This window comes from Fukomys damarensis, unplaced genomic scaffold (assembly GCF_012274545.1).
Source record: "Fukomys damarensis isolate Sample0158 unplaced genomic scaffold, DMR_v1.0_HiC HiC_scaffold_11, whole genome shotgun sequence".
In the NCBI taxonomy this organism is placed as follows: domain Eukaryota; kingdom Metazoa; phylum Chordata; class Mammalia; order Rodentia; family Bathyergidae; genus Fukomys; species Fukomys damarensis.
In genome coordinates, this window is record NW_022900923.1 from 41,204,059 (window position 1) to 41,224,331 (window position 20,273).

The following is a 20,273-nucleotide window of genomic DNA, read 5'->3' on the forward strand; positions in this document are numbered from 1 at the left end:
CTGGGGATTGAACTTGGGACCTTGCACTTGCGAGGCAGGTGGCAGAACCACTGAGCTAAATCCCCACCCCCAGACACCCTCTTTTGATAGGAAAAGCTGCAAAGGATTTGTGGCCACTTTTTTAGATTCTTTTTTAAAAAATAGGATGCATTTTATTTAGTGTTTTGGGGATGCTGGGGTCAAACCCAGATCCTCAGGCATACTAAGTATATACTCTTCCACGAGGCTATGTCTCCAGCCCTGTGATCACTTTTAATCCAGCAAATGAAGAGGAAGTGACAGGTGTGCTATTTGGAATAAAGTGGTCAGAGAGGGGGGTCTTGATAAGGTGTAATTTGGTCAGGCACTCAAGTAAAGCAAGGAAGTAAGTACAAGATTCCGGGGGAAGAACAATAGCCAGAAAGAATAGCAAGCAAAGGCTCTGAGGCCAGACTAATGCAATATTCTGCCTTCAGATAATGATTCAATATTAAGGCTTTTGAATGAAGTTACATCCATCTAAGTCATGGGAAATGCAATTCTCTCAGGCAACAGCGGAGAATTCCTAAGGGAACTGAGCCAAGTTAAAAGGGGGACACCTGATTTTGAAAGATTGAGCTAGGAATTACATATATAATTCAAGACCAAAAAGTGCCCATTTCTCTCACCCCTGCTGCTGCCATTCTCCCCTCTGCCCACCTGATGTTCCCAGCATCTTCTGAAGCCTTAGAACTCCAGGAGCACCAAAGTGTAAAAACCTTCCTGCTTCTGATTCTGATATCTCGGTTTAAATCTGAGCGCTGTGTACCCATCCTGGCCTCAGCTTGAGCACAGTCTCTACCCTCAGCCAGCCTATGGGGCCGTCTCTGGCCAAATCAAGGTGTGATGTGTGGGAGGCCAAGATGTGTGGCTCGGTAAGGGATAAGCAGAGCGGGCCCAGCAGAAGGGATTTTAAGCTGCAATTACCAGGATCACCAGGGCAGTCTGAGGGTAATCAGATAATTAGTGTGTGTGTGTGTGTAGAAGGGGACAATTATCCTGCACACTGGCTGCCAGATGCCTGTCACTGCTGCTTTGGCCCTTGGGTTGGGTTCCTGGCTCTACCTATGGATTATTAAGTGTAATGACCCTGTCATGCAGAAGAGCCTGTCATTATCTCTGTGTTAACATAATATTTATCCATAAAACCCTGCCAATCTCTTTGGAACTAAAGGACCTCCACGTGGTCCCCCTGCCCTGGCACTGGACAACCTTTAAAGTTGCCAGGGTAGGGCTGGCTTTAAAAGGTTGAGAAGATGGGCTGGGGCCCTGGGGTCCTCCCGGGAGGCTCAAGAGGGACACTGGAACTGACGCACCCCCATTGACAAAGCCTGTGACTGTCATTGTCAGCAACAGGATCTTAGAGGCAGCAAGACCATCCTGGTCGGGCACATTTCCCCATGGGGCTAATTCACTGGCTACTGAATAAAACCAAAGCCAACTTAATATTTTGAAAGTTGCCATTTCTCTGAAGTCTGTCTCAGCCCGGGCAAAGAGGAAACCCAGTCACTGGTGTAGAGTGAAACTTTCAAAACCTCTCCATAGCTCTTACTGTCTGCCTCCCAGTCCCTCTCCATTGTCTCCCGAAAAACTCAAACGCCCTGCCCCCACCACTTCCCACAGGCTGCCTCTGCCTTTGGTGCGCTCATTTGTCATGAATAGCTCTAATTTTTTTGTTTCTGATGAAAATCAGTTTTGCCATTGGCGTCTCCTATTTCTCCTCCTTTCCTTTGCCCTGTCATGGCGGCCAAGGACTCCAACATCAATGGCACCTAAACCATACTGTTATGAGCATCTTTCTACAATGATCTTTTTTCTTTTCAGAACTGAGGATCGAACTCAGAACCTTGCACTTGTGAAGCAGGAGTACCACCCCTGAGCTAAATCCCTGGCCCTCTACAAAAATCTTTACACATGAGTGCAGGCTCTACTGTAGGTTACAGTCCTAGACTTGGAGGGTCTGTGTATGAATGTTTTAATTTGAAAAGATGATCAGATTTCTTCTACAAGGTTGTATACAAATTTCCACTTGTAGTTTGTTAGAAGGCTGTTTCCCCACAACCTTACCAAATGGGGTTGCTACCCACTTTTAAAACTTCTTTGCTGTTTTCTGATCACATGTTATATATTCTTTGTAAAAAAGAAAAATGCAGAAAAGCATAAAAGAAAACAAAGATTGGCAGTCATGCTACTATCCAAAGATAAAGCATACTGTTCATATTTTTAGAGGACAACAGCTGAGGCCATAGCCAAGGTAGCCAGCGGTGGAACTTTCTGGGATCCTTGATGCTGGTTAGAAGATGCTAAAGATCACCTCATTCTTCCTTTCCCTCCACCCCTCCTGTCTCCAAAGGCCTGAGATACTTTCCTCAGCTTGTGGAGACTATTCCGAGGGGTGCGGTTCCAGGTATCCACAGCCCTGAAGTACATCCCCCATTCTAAACAGTTCTCCTGCCAGGAAGCCTCAGAGCCTGAGGATTTGTGGAGTAGGAATGGAGTACAAGCATTCCAAAAATGTGTTTCCAGACATTGGCAGCTGGATCCAACAGATTGGAAAACCCATCTCTCTGGCCAACCCCAGAGCCAAGTTTCCATTTCTCAGGGTCCCTGACATGCCCCGTTAAGCCTCTGCGCTGCTAATGACAGCTCTGCTCTCCATTCCAGAGACCTGAATTATAATGAGCTGCAGGAGTTCCCCGTGGCCATCCGGACCCTGGGCAGACTGCAGGAACTGTAAGCTCCCTGCTGGTTTCTGTGGGTATCTTTTCCCCCCAAGGGCAGGGGCTAAAGCCAGCCTGGGCCTCCCTCACCTCCTCACTTCCCATGGTTCTTGTAAACGTTGTAGCTCTGGGCCCTTTTCGGCCCCCAGTACTGCTCTAAGTAGTCACAGGCCTCATTAGCTTGGCTTTGAGCATTTCCTGGGAGTGTGTCATCAGCAGAAATGACCCTGGGCCTTTCAGCCTGGGAAGACACATGGCATAAGCTATCTCTGGTATCCTGGGACTAGCACTGTCCCTGTCTCGTGGAAGCTCATAGGGATGTAAGAGATTTAGTGTAAATTGGACTGGAGCCAGATTAAGGGGGCCTGAGGACTTACGAAATGAGACACAAACTTTCAGACAGCCCAGAACCTTCATAACTCAAACCACCACCTAAGACCTAGGGTGCCAGCCCCATGCTGTTCCTTACCTCTTCCAGAAGTTTGAAGGTGGGAAGGCCAGGTGCAGGGAGCAGAAGAGGAGTGGCTGGGCCAGCCAGAGAAAAGGATCTGAGTGAGAAACTATTGAAGTTCTCCAATGCCAGTGTGTTACCGAGGTCTGGCTTTATTTGTTCTTTGAGCTGAGATGTGAAAGAAGGACAATATTTGACCATAGTTGATCACTCAAGAGGATATGGAAGGAATAGGGTATGCCAAGGACGGGAAACAAGAAAGCATTCGGCAAGAGAGAGCAGAGACCTAGTTAGCAGGAGCCGGAGGATGCACGTGTAGAGTGTGTGTACCTATCTGTCCACCCATCCACCCACCATTCATCTATCCACACTTTGCGTGTACCCATTACCTGTCCATGCACCCACCCATATGTGTATATGCGTGCATCTGTCTAGCACCCATAACCATGTATGCACGCGGTGTCTTTCTCCCATCCCTCCACATGGATGTATGTAGGTGTGCATCTGTCTGTCTGTCTGTCTGTCATCTATTTTGAGAAAGCTTCTTGAGGACAGGGCCTCTGTCTTATAAGCTTCCCAACCCCTCGGCGCTTGGTATAGTACCGGACAGAAAGAATTCAGAAATGTATAATGTATCATTAGAAGAAAGAAAAGAAAGAGCAGAGGAGGGGAGGAGGGGAGGAGGGAAGAGAGAAAGGAGGGATGAGAAGAAGGAAAGGAAAGAAGGACGGGAGGAGGGAGGGAGGAAGGGAGGAAGAAGCCAGCCTAGGTGGTTGGCATTTGCTGGCGGTGTCCGAGGGGGAACTTAGGAGTGAGGGAGAAACCAAAAGGTGGAAGCAGTGATGGGACGCAGGAGAAGGGAGGTGAGCGGTGTCTGGGGGGACACCAAGGGGACCCGGAGGCTTCCACTGAAAAAGAGACTGACTGAAGGGCCCCCTTGTCAGCTCAGCACGGAACATGCTCTTCCCAAGTGATCCCTTACGTAGCTCCTGACTTCCAGCCCCAGACATTCCGCTGGGTCCTTCATTCCACACGCCTCGTATGCCACCCACGGTCATTCAGTCACGGATTCTGCCCCTTCACCCTCCTCCTGCTGTGGATGTCCTGTGCTTCCTCATTTCCAGGCCTTGAGGCCAGGCCAGCCTCCGTCTGAGGCACATCCTCAGCCTGGGTCCCCTGGAAGCGCTCTTCCTACCGCACACCCCTGGCTTCCCCTGTGGGGACCCACCAGGGCTCCTGCCCGCCAGGACCGAGGAGAGGACCCCTCTTGACGCCTTGCCCTTGAGCTGCTCTCTCAGCCTTCCTGAGGCCTGAAGCTTGGGGCTCCGTGGCCCTTGTTTGAGAAAGGACTGTGTGGTACGGGACAGAGAAGGAAGCTCACCGGCAGGACGGGAGTCAGACTCTCCAGGCCGGTGTCTGTTTGTCCACAGCTGTTTAGTCAGCTGTCAGGAAGCCCCAGGATGTCTCTGTCTTTCCCTCTCCCCAAATCCCCAATAGTCCTGGGTGTTGTCTTCCAGGGGCTTCCACAACAACAACATCAAGGCTATCCCCGAGAAGGCCTTCATGGGCAACCCTCTGCTGCAGACGATGTGAGTGCTGCTTCTGGCTCTTGGTGCTGTGTGTTGTGGGGAAGAGGAGCACAGAGGCTCCGGAGGCAGCCGGATGCTCTTAGAAAGCCCCCGGGGAGGCAGGAGGTTGCAAGGGTCACCTCTCTCTGTCTTCCTGGGTTTGCCCTGGGAGAAGGGAGCAGTGGTCAGCTTGCTTCCAGGTGAAAGCAGCAAGAAGCCTAGTCAGGTGTTTGGGTCTTTTCTTCTAGACACTTTTATGATAACCCAATCCAGTCTGTGGGAAGGTCGGCTTTCCAGTACCTGCCTAAACTCCACACGCTGTAAGTGTCACCTGCGGGCTGCCGCAGTCTGGGCCTCCCCTCTACATGGCTTGCTCGCTCCTGCCTTCTGCACGCAGATCTCTCCCCTGAAATGCACAGCCCTGCTGGGAAGCATGGCCTCTGGGGAGGCGGCCCCCACTGTCCTCACATCTGTACCCAGCTCTGTCTGAATGACCTTGCACCAGCCCCGCAACCAGCAGCTCCTTCCCAGATCCCAGATGGACAGTGGCCCTTCTCCGTGGCCAAGGTGTTTCATCCGACTTCTTTGATTACCCTGCCCATGGAAGCTGTCCCTTGCATCCCTGCTGAGTGAACAGTTGACCCGGGTCTGAGTGTCACGTGTTTTCAAGGTCAGCTCTCGATGGCCCTGGAGCACAGCTCCCTGGGGTTTTACTGTGCCCTTTATCACACTCGGCCTGGGGCCAGGGATTTAGCTCAGTGGTTCTGCCGCCTGTCTCATAAACACAAAGACCTGAGTTCAATCCCTGGTACCCAAATGAAAACAAAACAAAACAAAAAGACACGCTGGGCCTGAAGGTGTGCTTTCTCTCAGTCTTTCAATTCCCGGCTGAGACCCTCTCCTTCAAAAAACCATGTGTGGATTGCTCTCAGCACTGTGGTCTCGTGGTGACGTAGCTGACACCTTCAAAGCACCTGCTTCGTGTCCCCTAGTGGATTCCATCTTCATCCCAGTCATAGGGGGTGGCTCTTACTGGCCCATTTTATAGATGGGGCCTGAGGTGCTCAGGTACTATCCAGGCATGAACCCAAGTCCCCAACTTCTGATCCTGGACGCATTGCTGGACATTGCTGCCTTCTCAGGGTGTTGTTTGTTTGCTGCCCTGCTGTGTGCAGGCTCCATGTCCCCACTATGATAGGGAACCGTGGACAGGGAAAACCATCACTCTAAAGCAGTGGGGCACACCTATAATCCCGGCACTTGGGAAGCTGAGGCAGAGGATTGCCGGGGGTGCGAGGCCAGCCTGGGTTACATAATGAGTTCAAGGCCAGCCTGAACTAGTAGTGAGACCCTGTCTCAAAAAATCAAAAAAAGTCAGGCTGGGAATGTAGCTCAGTGGTGCCATGTGTGCCTGGCAAGCACAAGATCTTGAGTTCTAGCCCCAGTTCTACAAATGAACAAATAATAAAAAATACATCGATCTTAAGAAGGACTATGAGGGCAAATAAAGCCACAGTAAGTAGCTATTTAGGAGCGACCCTATCTTAAACTCTAAGAAGCAAACCCAGAAGCCAAGGATTTTTTTAGAAGCGCAGTGCTGTTGACTTTTCAACACATGATTCCCTTTTGTCTTTGTTGTTGTTCTTACTGTTGCGATACCGAAGTTGCCTGGCTTAATCTGGGCTAGGGTGGGCTGAGCCAACCTAAGAAAATGGCTACTGGGATCCTTCTGTGCACCACTCAGCCTCCACCAGGGCCACTGGTGCTTTGGGGGAGGCTGGAGAGAGGTGACACTTTCCCCGAGAGGTAGAGTCCTTAGGGTCAGGAATCCAGATGTCACGATGCCCTGACCCACCCTCCGAGCTCATCTCTGTTTCCAGATCCCTGAATGGTGCCACAGACATCCAGGAATTCCCAGACCTCAAAGGCACCACCAGCCTGGAGATCTTGTGAGTGGATTCCCTGTCCCTCCACCTGCTCTGTCTCCCCAACTCCACCCAGGCGCTCCTCCTTTTCCACCTCCTCCTGTATCCAGGAAAGCTGTCCCCCTCCTCTGACCTGCCTCTTTTTTTTTTTTTTAAGTACAAGATTTTAAATTTATTCATAATGTGTGCATCTTTAAAAGTTTTATTTGATATAACAAAATTACTGTCAGAGTCCTTTACCTTTTCCTAGAATATGTTGACTTTATACTAACACAGATTGTTAAACTGAACACAATTTATTGTCCACAGAAGTGCTAAAATATCTTCAGCCCATGACATTTATGTGTCCACTCTCCTCCCTATATGTCTTAAACATGACCCAAAGAGTATTGCCAAATATGAAATTTCTGTTTCTCTATAGCTCTCATGGGAGTCATGATGTCTTCATTTCATTGACTCCTATAGTGGATATCAAGAATGTGCATTGTGGATACATCTGAATGAAGTTTTTTTTTAGTTAATTTTATTGGTACATTTAAGGTATACAATATGGATATACATTCATTGTTGGAAATTTGTGCCTTTACATAATCGATCTTGGGGTTCCCCCCGCATTCCCCTGCCCTCCTTTCAACCCCTCCCTCCCTAGCTACAAAGACTGTGTTTCCATTATTTCTCATTTTCTCGTATTAATTGCATTCCCTTCTTTCCTTGCCCACCCCTCTCATTTCCCCGTCCTCTTTGTCCGCTTTCGTCCTATCTCACATTATCTATTATACCTCCTGATGTGCTGCCCACTCCTGGCTGTGGTCCATCTCCTGATGCTGCATTACCTCCAGGCCCGGCAGGCGCTGGCAGGAGGGGACTGAGAGGCGGCCCCCCACCCTTTACCCCGCTTGGATTTTTCAGGTCTGACCTTGGAGGTCCTAACCCCAGGCCATGCATGCACTGAAGACACAGGCAGGGCGGGAGGTTGTGAAAACCTACCCCCTTTGTCCTTCCAAGGCTCCGGACAGAGCCCTTCTCAGGCTCTCTACTGTCAGGCCCTGTAGAGGGAAGGGGGCGGTGGTGCACAGTAGGCCCTCAGTGCATTCTAAGTGAATACATGAAGCAATCAAGCAAATACCAGAGTGTCAGGAAGTCAGCTCACTGCCTCACGTCACACAGCTCATTCATGGCATTGCTGGGACTGGAACTCTGCTCTGTGCCTCTATTGTGTTGCCCCCGGAGTTGCTGGCATGTGGAAAATTTTCCATGAGAGAAATAGCAGCTCCCCAAGAATGACCTCGGCCTTGGGTCCCTCCTAGGACACCCTGTGCCTTAAGCCAAGCCCGTTCTCCAATCTGCCCCCACAGCCCTCTCCACCCAGTCCCTGGGTCTTTCCTTTCTCTCCCTTCTCTTCTCCCTCCCCCAAGGCACAGGGAGCAAACTCTGTGCTTTGTTCCCATGATCTGACTCAGCTTTTTTCTGTCTACTCCCTGCCATGACGACCCCTCCTCCCTACGGCCCCTAGAGCATGGGAGATTTAGTCCTCCTCCCACAGGCCCGGTGCTGCTGGAGACCATTATGAGCGTTGGGGTGGTGACGGGCTGGGGGGAAATGGTAGGTCTGGGCTCACAGGGTCTGCCTGCCAAGCAGAGTCCCAGAGCTGAGGCCCTCTCTCTCCACCTCCTACCCCAGCTCTTCCAAGCCCAGGGGCACTTGTCTCTCAGGTGCCAGCGGCTGCCTGCTCCTTTCTGTCCCCACAGCCCCGCCCTGCCCTGTCTGTCCCATCACTTTTCTCTTTTGTCAGCTCTGTCCTCCCAGGACGGTATCCGTCCAGAGCTGGAGATGGGTGGCTGGGAATGACAGAGCCCTGGGCCTGGTGCCAGCTGTCTCTGTTCTCCCTGCAGGACCCTGACCCGCGCGGGTATCCAGCTGCTCCCACCGGGGATGTGCCAGCAGCTGCCCAGGCTCCGAGTCCTGTGAGTGGCTCACAAGCGTTCCACAATCCTGGCATTGCGCCACTGCCCTGATGCCCCAGAAAAGGCTCCTCCTGCTCCTCTCCACTTGGTCACAGCATCTCAGGCTTCTGCTGAGACCTGCTGCAGAGGGGCTGGGATCTCCTCCCCCGTTCAAGACAGAAAGATGATGATTGGTCTCTGGAGTCAGGCACGGGTGGTTTGAGGACCAATTGGGACCCTCACAAGCTGTGCTTATTTGGGGTCACTCTTCAAAGTCTCTGAACCTCAGTCTCCTCATTTGAAAAATGAAAATAAATTTGTGAAGGTTGAAAAAATACGTGTAAAGACAGTAGGTGCCCACTAAATGGCATGATCACTCTCATATGTACAAGAAAGTTAATTCTTTCTGGGATCGAAGGAGGTACTTAAGCAACGTGTAAGGCAGATCAAGGGGAGTCTTTTTATCTCCCTGACTCCAATTTAAATCAGAGACTCCTCCCTAGGGGCCGGAGTCCCACAGTTCGAGATGGGTACGCTGTCCCTGGGGTGTCTGAAAAAGTGCGTTCCGGTCATAGCCTTGCCGCTGACTGGGCATCCTAGGGCCTTAGGTGCCTCAGCTGTTAAGTGCAAGGGTGGGGCCAGATGCTCTCAAAGCGCCCTGCTGACTCCGTAAGCGGTGGTTATAGGCACTGTTTACTTGGGCTGGTATGGCTGTCTCCTTCCCTGCAGCCCACTCAGTCTCTTTTCTTATCCTCATGCCTTCTTGCATGCAGTCCACTTCCCCCGGGATGCTCCCAGCATCCCCCAGGCTTTGTCGAAAAGGAAGCCCTACTGAAGAAAAACAGCCAGCCCAGCCAGCCCCACCCAGGCCCAGTGAGGAGGGGACTTAGCGGGGGACACGAAGAGAAGTCTAATTGAAGTCCAGTGGAGTGAGAGGCATCCACAGCTGTGTCCCTGCAGGGTCCCCGAGACCTTCAGCTGCTTAAGCAGGAAAGCACAGCCCTGGCCAGAGCTGTTCCCCCACCCACCCCTACCCTCGCAGCCGCTGCCCTCCAGCCAGCCCTGGCCTTCCTCTCTCCTCCAGGGAGCTGTCTCATAATCAGATCAAGGAGCTGCCCAGCCTGCACAGGTGTCAGAAGTTGGAGGAAATGTGAGTCTGGGGGCTGGGAGGGACAAAGGCAAGCAAGCCAGAGCTGGGCAGGTCTGAGGGGAGGTGGGCAGCAAGGCCGAAACCACACTTACTTTTCTCCTTCTTGGAGTTTGCTGAACCCAAGGTTTAAGGATGGGAGCTTGGCAGAGGCCTGGACCTGACCCCAGGCTCACACAGTAGTGCAGCAGTGATTCAGCCATGGGAGGGACAAGGGAGGGACAGGGCCACATCAGGGCTCATGGGACTAGACACAAGAAGGCTTCAGAGGAGCTGGAGCTCCCTGCATTTCAGAGCACACGCTCTATTTTCACACTCCCCTAAACACGCACACGTGTATGTGTGAGCTCACATAACACAGATACGCACAGTCACACAGGGGATCCAAGTTCACAGGGAAAAAGATCACTTTAAAAATCCTAAGTCCTGCCCCCCAGCTCCTGCTCTCTCAAGCTTGCATGGCCTCCTGAGCCTCCCAGGGTGGGGACCTAGGAGGGCAATTCTTTGGGGGGGCCAGGAGAGAGAGACAACACCCCAGGGTCTGTCCTGTTTGTCTGGGTGACGGTGGAAGAAGGGCCTTTGATATTGCTAGGCCAAGAGTCCATCCTCAGCCTGGATACTGAGCTCTGCTTCTCAGCTCAGCCTAAGTCACTGGGGCTACCCAAGGGCTGGGTGGTGCCCTGGTGCCTCGCTAGGGTCTGAGGACCCATGCAGAAGGGAGTATGGGGGGCAGCTGGGCTGGGAGCCAGGCCTGGTGGGGACACTGGAAGCTGACTCCCTTTTGGGCCATTGTGGCTTTGTCTCCTGACCCACTTACCCAAGGCAACCGGATCCCCCTGTACTCCCTTTAATTCTGGTGACTTCCGCGGGCTGGGCCCTTTCTTCCCATGCCAAGAGAAGTGGGGGGCTCTCTTTTCTTCCTCCCAGTGCTGGGGGGTATGGAGCAGAGCCAGAGTGTGGGCCTGCAGACTCATCCAGCCCCTCTTGCTGCCCTAGTGGCCTCCAACACAACCGCATCTGGGAAATTGGAGCAGACACCTTCAGCCAGCTGAGCTCCTTACAAGCCCTGTGAGTACCTGCAGCGCTCAGGGTGGGTGGTGGAGGTGTCACTGCCTCCCTCTGCCAGGCTCCTACCCATAGCACGTGTGTCCTATGTAAGCACGTGACAGGCACGTCACCTCCCTGCTCTGTAGCCCTTTCCCTAGCACACACAGGAGAGGGATCTTCCCATCTGGATGGCTTCTCCACAAGCAGTTTCTCCAGCTGGGACCTAGGTGGCCGTGAGACTCAGGAGCCAAGCTATTAGGCCATTGTTCTGAGGTCCACAAACAGGCTGGGAGTTGGGCAGCAGTAGGTACCCAAGGTTAAGGTCCCCCGAAGGCTAAGGGACTCACTGCTGCTGGGGGCAAGTCAGACGGGGGCCATGTGAGAGCTCAGACTGGGAACAGTGCATCCTCCCCGTGTCACTGTCACGCACTCTCCTGTCATGCTCTGTGTCCACAGGGACCTAAGCTGGAACTCCATCCGGTCCATCCACCCGGAGGCCTTCTCCACTCTGCGCTCCCTGGTCAAGCTGTAAGTGCCTGCTAATTCTCCTGCAGGACACGGAGACCAAATGGGGCTGTGGGCTGGTGGGAGTGGGAAGGGGGGGCCACCCCTGAGGAGGGACACCCGTGTGTGACCACATATCCCAGGGAGATGGACTCCGGCTTAATCAATCATTCCGACAGTCCGTTTGACAGACTGTGGAGTCTGATAAACAGAGCCTGCCTCCCGCAAGCTCCAGAACATCATCTGCTAATTTCTGCAACATCTTGGCAGACCCAGTCCTCCCCACATCCCCTGCCCCCACCCACCCCAGGCTCTGTGTCCTCTCTGTGCACCAGTATAGGGTGCATGGGCTTGGCACCCCTTCTCGGTGCAAGAAGGTGGTGGCTGATATGGAAGCCGGGGTCTCAGAGTGCTTGAGGGTCCCCTGCTTGAGCTGTCACTCTGCAGGGCAGCAGGGACCAGGGCTCCTCTAAATCACATGGATGTAAACAGGAAGCAGGCCAAGCTGCGCCATGGTCATTATATCTGGGCTAGAGGGGCTTCTGAAGGGGCTGCACTGTGGTGAGCGTTGTTCACTGCACAAAGGCTCCTACCCAAAGAGGAGCTGACGTCCTCCATGGCTTCTTGCCAGGCTGTGTGTTCTGAAGGCACATCTCACCACTTCTTTCTGGTAACACAAAGACTCCTCTGGGCTCGCCCCAGCCTGGCCTCGGAGATCATCCAACCCAAGCCCCTCACTCTCCAGCGATGTCTCCAAGGCCCGGGGCAGAAGCTTGCTTCAAGCCCACCATCAGAGCCCAGAGCTCCTGGTGGCACAGGACCCCTCCCCAGGCTGTGGCTCTCTGGGTCTGAACTGTAGCTTTGCAAACCCTCACCTCCATCGCCCCTCTCCTGTTTGCTCTGTTCCTGCCAATACGTAGGGCAGATATTTTTATCCATTGAAGCATGAGGGCACTGGAACTCAGTCAGGCCTGTGACTCCCTTTGGTTATACAGTGCGTTGGTGACAGTGCCAGGTTTCCTGCCTCCCCTCCAGGGCTGTTTCCACGACGCAGCGTCTGTGGTCATGGTGTTTGGTTTGGAGCCCAGGCTTCCTCTAACCTGTCTTCTGTAGAAGACCACGTATGTCCTCACCTCTGGCTGTGAGGTGGACCCAGCCAGGAGAAATGAATGACCCAATCCTCGCTTGTAGCTAACTCTGTCCTATCCTCCATGCTGGCTTCTTGAATCATCAGAGAAGACGAGGGGAGACAGGAGAGAGGCAAACAGCAGCTAGGTCTCCTGGGGTAGGGTTGGGGCAGGCAGGGAGTGCTGAGATAGGATTCAGACCTGAGCACGGGAGCTGGGGGAGGTGGGGTTGTTACCTTCAAATTGGGTTGGCTTAGTATTAAGCTAGAGCAGTCCCTGGTACATAGTTGGCACCCAGTGTTTGCTGAATGAATAATGAACGGATGAATGAGTTACAGAGGTGCCTCTAACAACTCTGACCGCCCTCTTCCCCCAGCGGGTGATGTCGTCTTCTCTCTGAGCTCATCTTCTGTCCTGTGCTCCTCTCCTCTTGCTTCCATCCCAGGCACACTGGCCACACCCTCAGCACAGCCCTGCCCCCTCAGCAACCCCACTGACTGCCAATAACCCTGACCATCCACTGTCCTAGGGACCTGACAGACAACCAGCTGAGCACCCTGCCCCTGGCCGGGCTTGGGGGCCTGATGCATCTGAAACTCAAAGGGAACCCGGCTCTGTCTCAGGCCTTCTCCAAGGAGAGTTTCCCAAAACTGAGGTGAGATCTGGTGGAGGGTCGGTGGAGGGACAGGGAGAAAGCCACAGGCCTCCCTCCGAGAAGAGTGTGGAGGCTTAGAGTGTGGCCAAGACTGCATGGGAAGGGCTGAGCCCGCCTCCCCCGGTCTGGCACAGGCCTTGCCTTCCTCCTGTCTCTTAGCATCCCCCACCCAACACCACCTGCGAGGAGAGAAGCAGTGTGAAGGGCCCCAGCCCCCCTAGACCTCCTCGCTCTGAGCCTGGTTCCACATAGCCAGGCTGTCCACCATCACGTGGGCAGCATCTGGCCCCTGGGATCAGGGCAGAACCCAGGGCACGGATGAGTGGAAAATAAGCTACACAGCAAGTCCCTGGTGCTGATGACATCCAGGCCTCCTCTGTGCAGCAGGGGCAGCAGTGCAGTCTGTGTGGCCTAAGCCACGTCTGCTGCAGGCTAATGAGATAACCCGAGGTATCTGCCCTCACCCTCGGTGGGCACCGAATCCAGCTCGGAGGTGCCCAGAAAGTGTGGGAGACAGGGTGTGAATCTCACACAGAGCAAGGGTGAAGAGTCGTCAGGAGCATCCCTGCCTCCTTAAATATAAGAGTTGCTGCCCGGGAGCGGGGGCAAAGTACCAGAGTGCTCTGAAACCTCAAAGAAGTTTCTGTGTCCTTTCTGAGCCTGCTGGGCAGAAGGTTTCTCTCCCCAATGTCAGTCCCCGAAAATGAATGAGGAGAAAACTGGAATATATCCTGAGTCCTTCAGAGACCAGAGTCAGGCTGCGAGGCTCTCACAAAGAAAGCCCAGCAGGCTGCTGGCCCAGGGCACAGGGAGCTGTAGGGTTGAAGGCCAGGTAATCGAGTGCTCGGTTCTTGGACTGGGGCTCTTTTCATTGAGACTGAAGTCTTAGACTCCAGGCACACTGAGGCTGCCTTTTTCTCCTCGGCCAGGATCCTGGAGGTGCCCTACGCCTACCAGTGCTGTGCCTACGGTGTCTGTGCCAGCTTCTCTAAAACCTCTGGGCAGTGGCAGGCTGAGGACGTCCACCTGGAGGAGGAGGAGGCTCCAAAGAAGCCCCTGGGCCTCCTTGCTGGACAAGCTGAGACCCACTGTGAGTGACTGGGCGCCCCAGGCTGGCAAGTGGGGGGCTGTGGACAGAAGTCAGAGAGGAAGCTTGGGGGATTTGGAAAGGGGCTGGAGAGAGAAGCCGTGGTGGCGGTGGTACAGGGGGTGCTTGGCACCTGGGAGGGTCTCTGCCAGTGTTTACATTTGTCTCTCCAAGGCCAAGCCCTAGAGGTGCTTGGGGAAGAGTAACAGTGGTAACTACAGCAGCAGCAATGGCTCAACACTCTCCTGGACTTTGACTCACAAGTTCCTTATGCTCCCCATTTGTCAATACTGCTTCTCTGTGTGCTCCCTGGTCACAGGAGTCCTTCAGCCTCAGGGGGTTTTCAGAGAAGACGGACTCTTTGGTTCATCACCTTGAGCCAAATGTAGGACTACATTAAACTGATTGAATGAAACCTGCTTGCAGAAAAGATAAAACCCCCCCTACAATGTCTTTATATCCATCAGTTTCCCCATTGATGGAAACAATACCTGATGTTCAAAGTTAAAGGAGAAAAAGTTTAATGTGGCTCACATTTTAAGGGGATTTAGTCTGTGGTCAGCCAGCTCCAAATCAGGAACGTCATGGCGGAGCAAAGCTGCTTAGTTCATGGCAGCTGGGAGCAGAGCAGGGAAACAGCCTGCCCCAGAGGAAGAGGCCAGAAACCATAGACCCCAAGGCCACGCTGCTGTGACCCACCCAGGCACACCCAGAAATGTACTCCCCGGATGGCCTAGGTGGATCCCGAAGTCAGTCAGGTTAACACAATCAAGACGAACCTTCACTAGGGTCTGGAGTCAAAAGGAGCGCTGGAGGGATTCGCCCGTCGGAGGCTAACAGGTGCCTCCTGTCTGCCTGTGAATCAGTGACACCTCTGTGGCCTGTGGGATCAAGAGGGCCTCACAGAGCCTTGGGCCAGATCCATCTTTTGTGAGAGAGTTGAGGCAAAGGGAGACACTGTAGTTGGGTAGCCAGGGAGTTCTGAGGGGTCATCTACTAAGTGATGCTTAGATAAAAGGTGGAAAGGAATGTTTTCCTCTCCTTGCAGAGATAGGAGAGAAACCAGGAGCCCTGCTTCTTGGATTCCTTTTTCTGCCTTGAACTTCCTTTCTACAATATCTCAATGAAGAAGCTGAAGAAAAGTCAAATTTAATATGCAAGAAAGACATTTCATGATGGTGTAGAATTTCCTTATCTTAAAACGAAAGAGATGTATTATCTCTGTGGCTTAGTCCAAATGTTGGGCAAATGCTCAGAAGGGTCTCTGAGAGCCTCCCTCCCAGTGTCCCCAAGCACCTTCCAGGGAGGGTACAGGACACGAGGAGGAGGAAGAGGAGAAGGCCAGCAGCTGGCTGGGCCAGCAGACGGCTGTCCCGGGGGACATTCCCGGATGTCTGCTGCACACTCCCTCAGGGGGCTGGAAGGAGGAGTGGAAATTTTTCTTCCTCAAGGTGAAACTTTCCACCGGGCTTAGGTCTTGGAGAACCACAGGACGTCCAGCTCGTGGGCTGCCTGCTGCCTGTAACGGGAGCTAGGGCAGGGCCCCCCCACTTCCTGTGGGAGCAGCTGAACCTCCAGAAGAAAAGCCAGGAGCCGCTGCTCTGGCCAGATTCGATTTCCTCCTCGTTTGAAAAGTGGTTACTTAACACCTTGGCTGTGACTTTCCCAGCCTCAGACAGAGACTATGGGTTTCACCCCTTGCATCTCACTCATGCGTTGTGATTTCAAAGAATTGTTGTGCTCCATTCTAGAACACAGAGTGGGCATGGAATGAAAGGTAGAGGGGGAAGGAAATGCCAGGACTCTGTGAGCACACCTCAGCCTCCTACCCGCCCTGGTGCTGTCCAGGCCAAGCGCAGATCCACAGTCTTCCAGCCTCCTGGGAAAACTACCAACTCAAAGTGCTTCCCCTTTAAGTGGGGAGGGAGGATCCACGCAGGAAATAGACCTCTCAGCCAAAGACAGGGACAAGTGCAACAGAGTCACCTACCCATCCCCTTAGGATGGAGGAGGAGCCACGGGGCACTCTCCTAATCCTGAATAATGTAGAGGCGACTTTTAAAGATAAGCAATTCTTTCTCCCCACCCATTCCTCAGATAACTTTCCCAGTCCGACTTAAAAAAACTTAAGTTTTATTCTTTAAAAACAATCTTAAAAATTGTTTTGTACTGCTAGTTTAAACACAAAGCCTTGCACAATGATAGGCAGTACTCTACCACTGAACTATGTCTCCGACCCTTTCAAAATTCTTACAGAATTTATGAACCCCTGAGATGTCCATAACCCCCTGGAGTTCACAAGTCCTAGTTTAAGGGATACTGCAGTGGGGCTGGGGATATGTCTCTGGAGCGAAGTGTTTGCTTGGCATGCACAAGGCCTTCAATTCTATCCCCAGAAGTGGAAACAAACCTGCAATTATGAATACGAAAATACGTATGTTAGAATTGAAAGGAACGTTAATGGTTATCTAGTCCAAATCTGCCTCCGGGTAGAAGCACCCTCTCTCGTGTTGGGGATTTTCTGTTTCAACATCTCCAGTGACAAACTATGCCCAGCTTAAGCATCTATAAATCTCCCTATATCCTTCCCTTTCTTTAATCTCCCCAAATAACTGTCCATCCCTGAATGAATAAAATATCTGGGCTCCATAGTCAGACAAATTTACATTTAGATTCTGTTCAGTCGCTCACTGGTCGCTAGACCTGGGCAAGCTCCACTTCAATAAGCCTCAGTTTCCCTGTCCATCACCTGCCTCCCACGGCAGCTGTGAAGGCCAATGCAGCCACGAAGATGAAGAGTCATAGGAAGAGTAAACTAAGGAGGAACACGGGTCTTTGTTAAGTAAATCTATTCACTGATGTAGCATGATGACTTGTTTCCTTGGTTGTCTTCATAAACTCCCCGAGAGTGGGGTCATGTCTTACTCATCCTGACTCCTGCACTCACCCAGTGCCCAAATATAGATGGCATTGCATTCAGCCACATGGGTCCACTGTACACCTCTTGAAGGTGGGGTGTTCCTTTGTTGGACAGCTAATTGTGGGAACTTGTTTTCGGTAGGAAGAGCTAGAACATCTCCATTTGAGCCATAGTCTGCTATCTTCTACCATCCAACATTGACGTTCTACACTCTGCGACAAAGCAAGTAAGGGTCTCCTTTACACCTAAGCTTTCAACTCTTGGACAGCCATAATAGCCTCACTTAGCTTTGCCTTCTGCAAGCTAAATATCCCCCAGTTAATTCTGATTATTTCTCACACAAATGACTTCTACTCCCTCACTCTCCTTGATTAACCTGTCAACACACTGCAGCCCACTGATCTCCTTAATGCAGCATTCAAAACTGGACACGGAATTGCAACACCACCCTGGCCAGAGTGGAGAACCCTGTGATTTCTAGCTCCTGTTGTCAGGGCAGCCACTAGCAGCACTTCCAGACTTAAGCCAGAAGAAGGCGGAGGAGAATGCTGAGTAGCAGAAAGAACAGGTCCGTGTGAAAAGTGTGCTGTACAGAACCAATGCACATAACCCACACGTGGATAGAAGATGACTGGATATTTACACCCCAGGGCAGAAAGAGATATGCAGAGCTGCCAGACAACCAGTACGCAGCAGAGTTAGTGAGAGGCACATCTGGGACTTACCAGAAAGGTGGGGCCAAAGGCCTGAGCCTCTGTCTTGTCTCCCCTCTCAGACGACCTGGACCTGGACGAGCTACAGCTGGAGATGGAGGACTCAAAGCCACACCTCAGTGTCCAATGCAGTCCTGTTCCTGGTAAGATGACCTGGGGAGCAGGGGAAGGGGTTGAGGACAGGGCACCCTGCCACCTAGATGACAGGGCAGTTCGGCTAGCAAGCTTTGGGGACTGCTGCCCACCTGCTGGGGGAGGGCCTGGGGAAGGAGCTGGGGTTCTCGCCCTTGACTACTTGTGAGGAGTAGTGGGGCTGAGTGAGGGGGAGTCAGGCAATCTTGATAGATGAGCCACCTAGAGGTTATGCCTGCCAGAGAAAACCACCATCATGGAGAAGCAAGAAAGGAAGTCTGGATCCCATTGCCCAGGGAAGCATGTGGGGCTGCTTCTGAGCACTCCTTCAGCTGAAGACCCACATCACAGAATCCTAGAGCTTAGTGGGACTCTGAAATGTCATCTGCTCCATCCCAGAAAGAATGCATTCTCTTTATTAAAATGCTCCAGGCAGAAAAACTCCACAGTGTCTCTGCATGAACCTTACAGTGCTATCTAACTAACCATTACAGCTGAAGGAAGAGCTATAGAGTCCAACCTAAATCCATTAAGATTTAATCCATTAAGTAAGAGAATTCTCTTTCTCCTTAGTGCAATTCAACCTAAGATGTTTACAGTGAAGAGGTCCCTTCCTTGCGTATAAAATGCTGACAGGCTACGCCAGAAGCCAGCAGCGTCCTGCTTAAGCCAGGCCAGGAACTGTTCATTATGTACAGAGAGTGGCAAAGTTTGCTGCTTCGATTTCATCCCACCTCCAGCCACCTTTCTTTGGCTCAGGCCACTTGACCTTCTCCCTTTTTCCTCTCTGAAGCTGGTGGTGCTGGCCTGACCTTGCCCAACACCAGCTCTTAGCACTTAGGGACAACAGTGCACTGCCCAGTGCCAGCTCAGACCAGAGCCCTGACCCAACCTAGAGGAAGCAGGCGGTGTTTTTTTTTTTTCTCTTTTCTTCTTGGAAACCCACATGCTTCATTCACACGGCCACAGAAATTTCACCTATGAAAACCAGTAATCAACAGGGAGTGAGGTATAAGAGGAAGTTCCAAAAAACAAGGTCCAACTTAAACTTGCTTTTAAAATAGATCATACAAATGGCCAGATAAATTATAGTACATCATATGGTAGAGTATTTATTGCACAGCCATTGAAAATATTTTTGAGGAGATGGGAAAGTATGCCTAACAAACTTTGACTTAAAGGGAATAAAAGGCTATTTAAAGACCAGCTTAGTTTAAATATCAGTAGGTATATATGTATTTTTAGATACTACACTTGATCTTAGCCAAAAGGCCAAGAAGCAATATATATGTATTTTTAGAAACATACCAAAACAATGAGTTCTCTGGAAGATGAAGTCATAAGCAGTTTTAGTTTTTCCTTGTTATATTTAAATTTTTTTCTACAATTACCATCTATTATTTCATAATCAGAAAACATATTTTAAAAATAGCTCTCACTCAAATAGCCTCTCAAATTCCCAAGCTTCCTAGAAATACACTGAGAAACAAGAGTCTGAAGCCAAAGGAAATGAAGAAAGAGTAGGTCCTAAGTTGCAGGGTGATTTAAGAGCAGACTCTGGAGGAAGAGATGGAAAACACCAGGATCTCACCCATCTAATGCAGTGAGATCGGAAAACCAGGAGTCTGTATTTTGGTCACCTGTTTACCTCGCAAGCACTGACTGAGCAAGGAACAAGGAACTGGAAATGTGCCCTGCACCTCTCACAGAGCAGCAGAGCGCCAGCCTGGTACCATATCTGCTCAGCCGAGTCCTTAGTGACCACTGGGCAGAGCCTCAGCCACAATCCCAGTTCTAATGCCCCGTCCTCTCCTGCATGTCCCTCCTCTCAGTCTGTCTCGTCCATCCTTCCACGTGGTGCTCTGATGGAAAGACTGCTTTACATAACATTATTTCAACACCTGGGCTTGCACTGTACCGACTTAGTGTGTATACTCGTATGTTTCTACTTTTTACGTGTATCCGGAGGAGGGGTCGTGTTCACCCTGTTTGCAGGTCCTCAGAAGGCGAGCTGTGTATGTCCCCAATGTCTCCACACTGCAAGCAGGAGTTACTTCGCGGGCGGGAGCTATACTTATCTCCCTCTGACTGGGGGTCCCCTGGACACAGAGGCCCCTCGGCCGATCCCAGTAGCCTCGGCCCGGGCATAACGCCAGCTCTCTCTCCTGCAGGCCCCTTCAAGCCCTGCGAGCACCTCTTTGAGAGCTGGGGCATCCGCCTGGCCGTGTGGGCCATCGCGCTGCTCTCTGTGCTCTGCAACGGGCTGGTGCTGCTGACCGTGTTTGCTGCCGGGCCCGGGCCCGGGCCCCTGCCCCC

The 20,273-nt window shown here is 51.9% G+C and overlaps 1 protein-coding gene and 1 pseudogene across 1 annotated transcript in view; one reads left to right on the plus strand and one right to left on the minus strand.

Moving 5' to 3' along the window:
- Lgr6 (leucine rich repeat containing G protein-coupled receptor 6) overlaps positions 1-20,273 on the plus strand; it is a 114,021-nt gene that overhangs the window by 89,278 nt on the left and 4,470 nt on the right. The window contains exons 9-20 of the mRNA XM_033761978.1: positions 2,683-2,751; positions 4,707-4,778; positions 5,006-5,077; positions 6,638-6,706; positions 8,575-8,646; positions 9,710-9,775; positions 10,769-10,840; positions 11,276-11,347; positions 12,980-13,105; positions 14,035-14,195; positions 17,888-17,968; positions 20,129-20,267. Of these exons, the coding sequence (XP_033617869.1) occupies positions 2,683-2,751; positions 4,707-4,778; positions 5,006-5,077; positions 6,638-6,706; positions 8,575-8,646; positions 9,710-9,775; positions 10,769-10,840; positions 11,276-11,347; positions 12,980-13,105; positions 14,035-14,195; positions 17,888-17,968; positions 20,129-20,267 (1,071 nt within the window). The remainder of the gene's footprint in view (positions 1-2,682; positions 2,752-4,706; positions 4,779-5,005; positions 5,078-6,637; positions 6,707-8,574; positions 8,647-9,709; positions 9,776-10,768; positions 10,841-11,275; positions 11,348-12,979; positions 13,106-14,034; positions 14,196-17,887; positions 17,969-20,128; positions 20,268-20,273) is intronic.
- On the minus strand, positions 19,145-19,241 carry LOC117285635 (annotated as a pseudogene).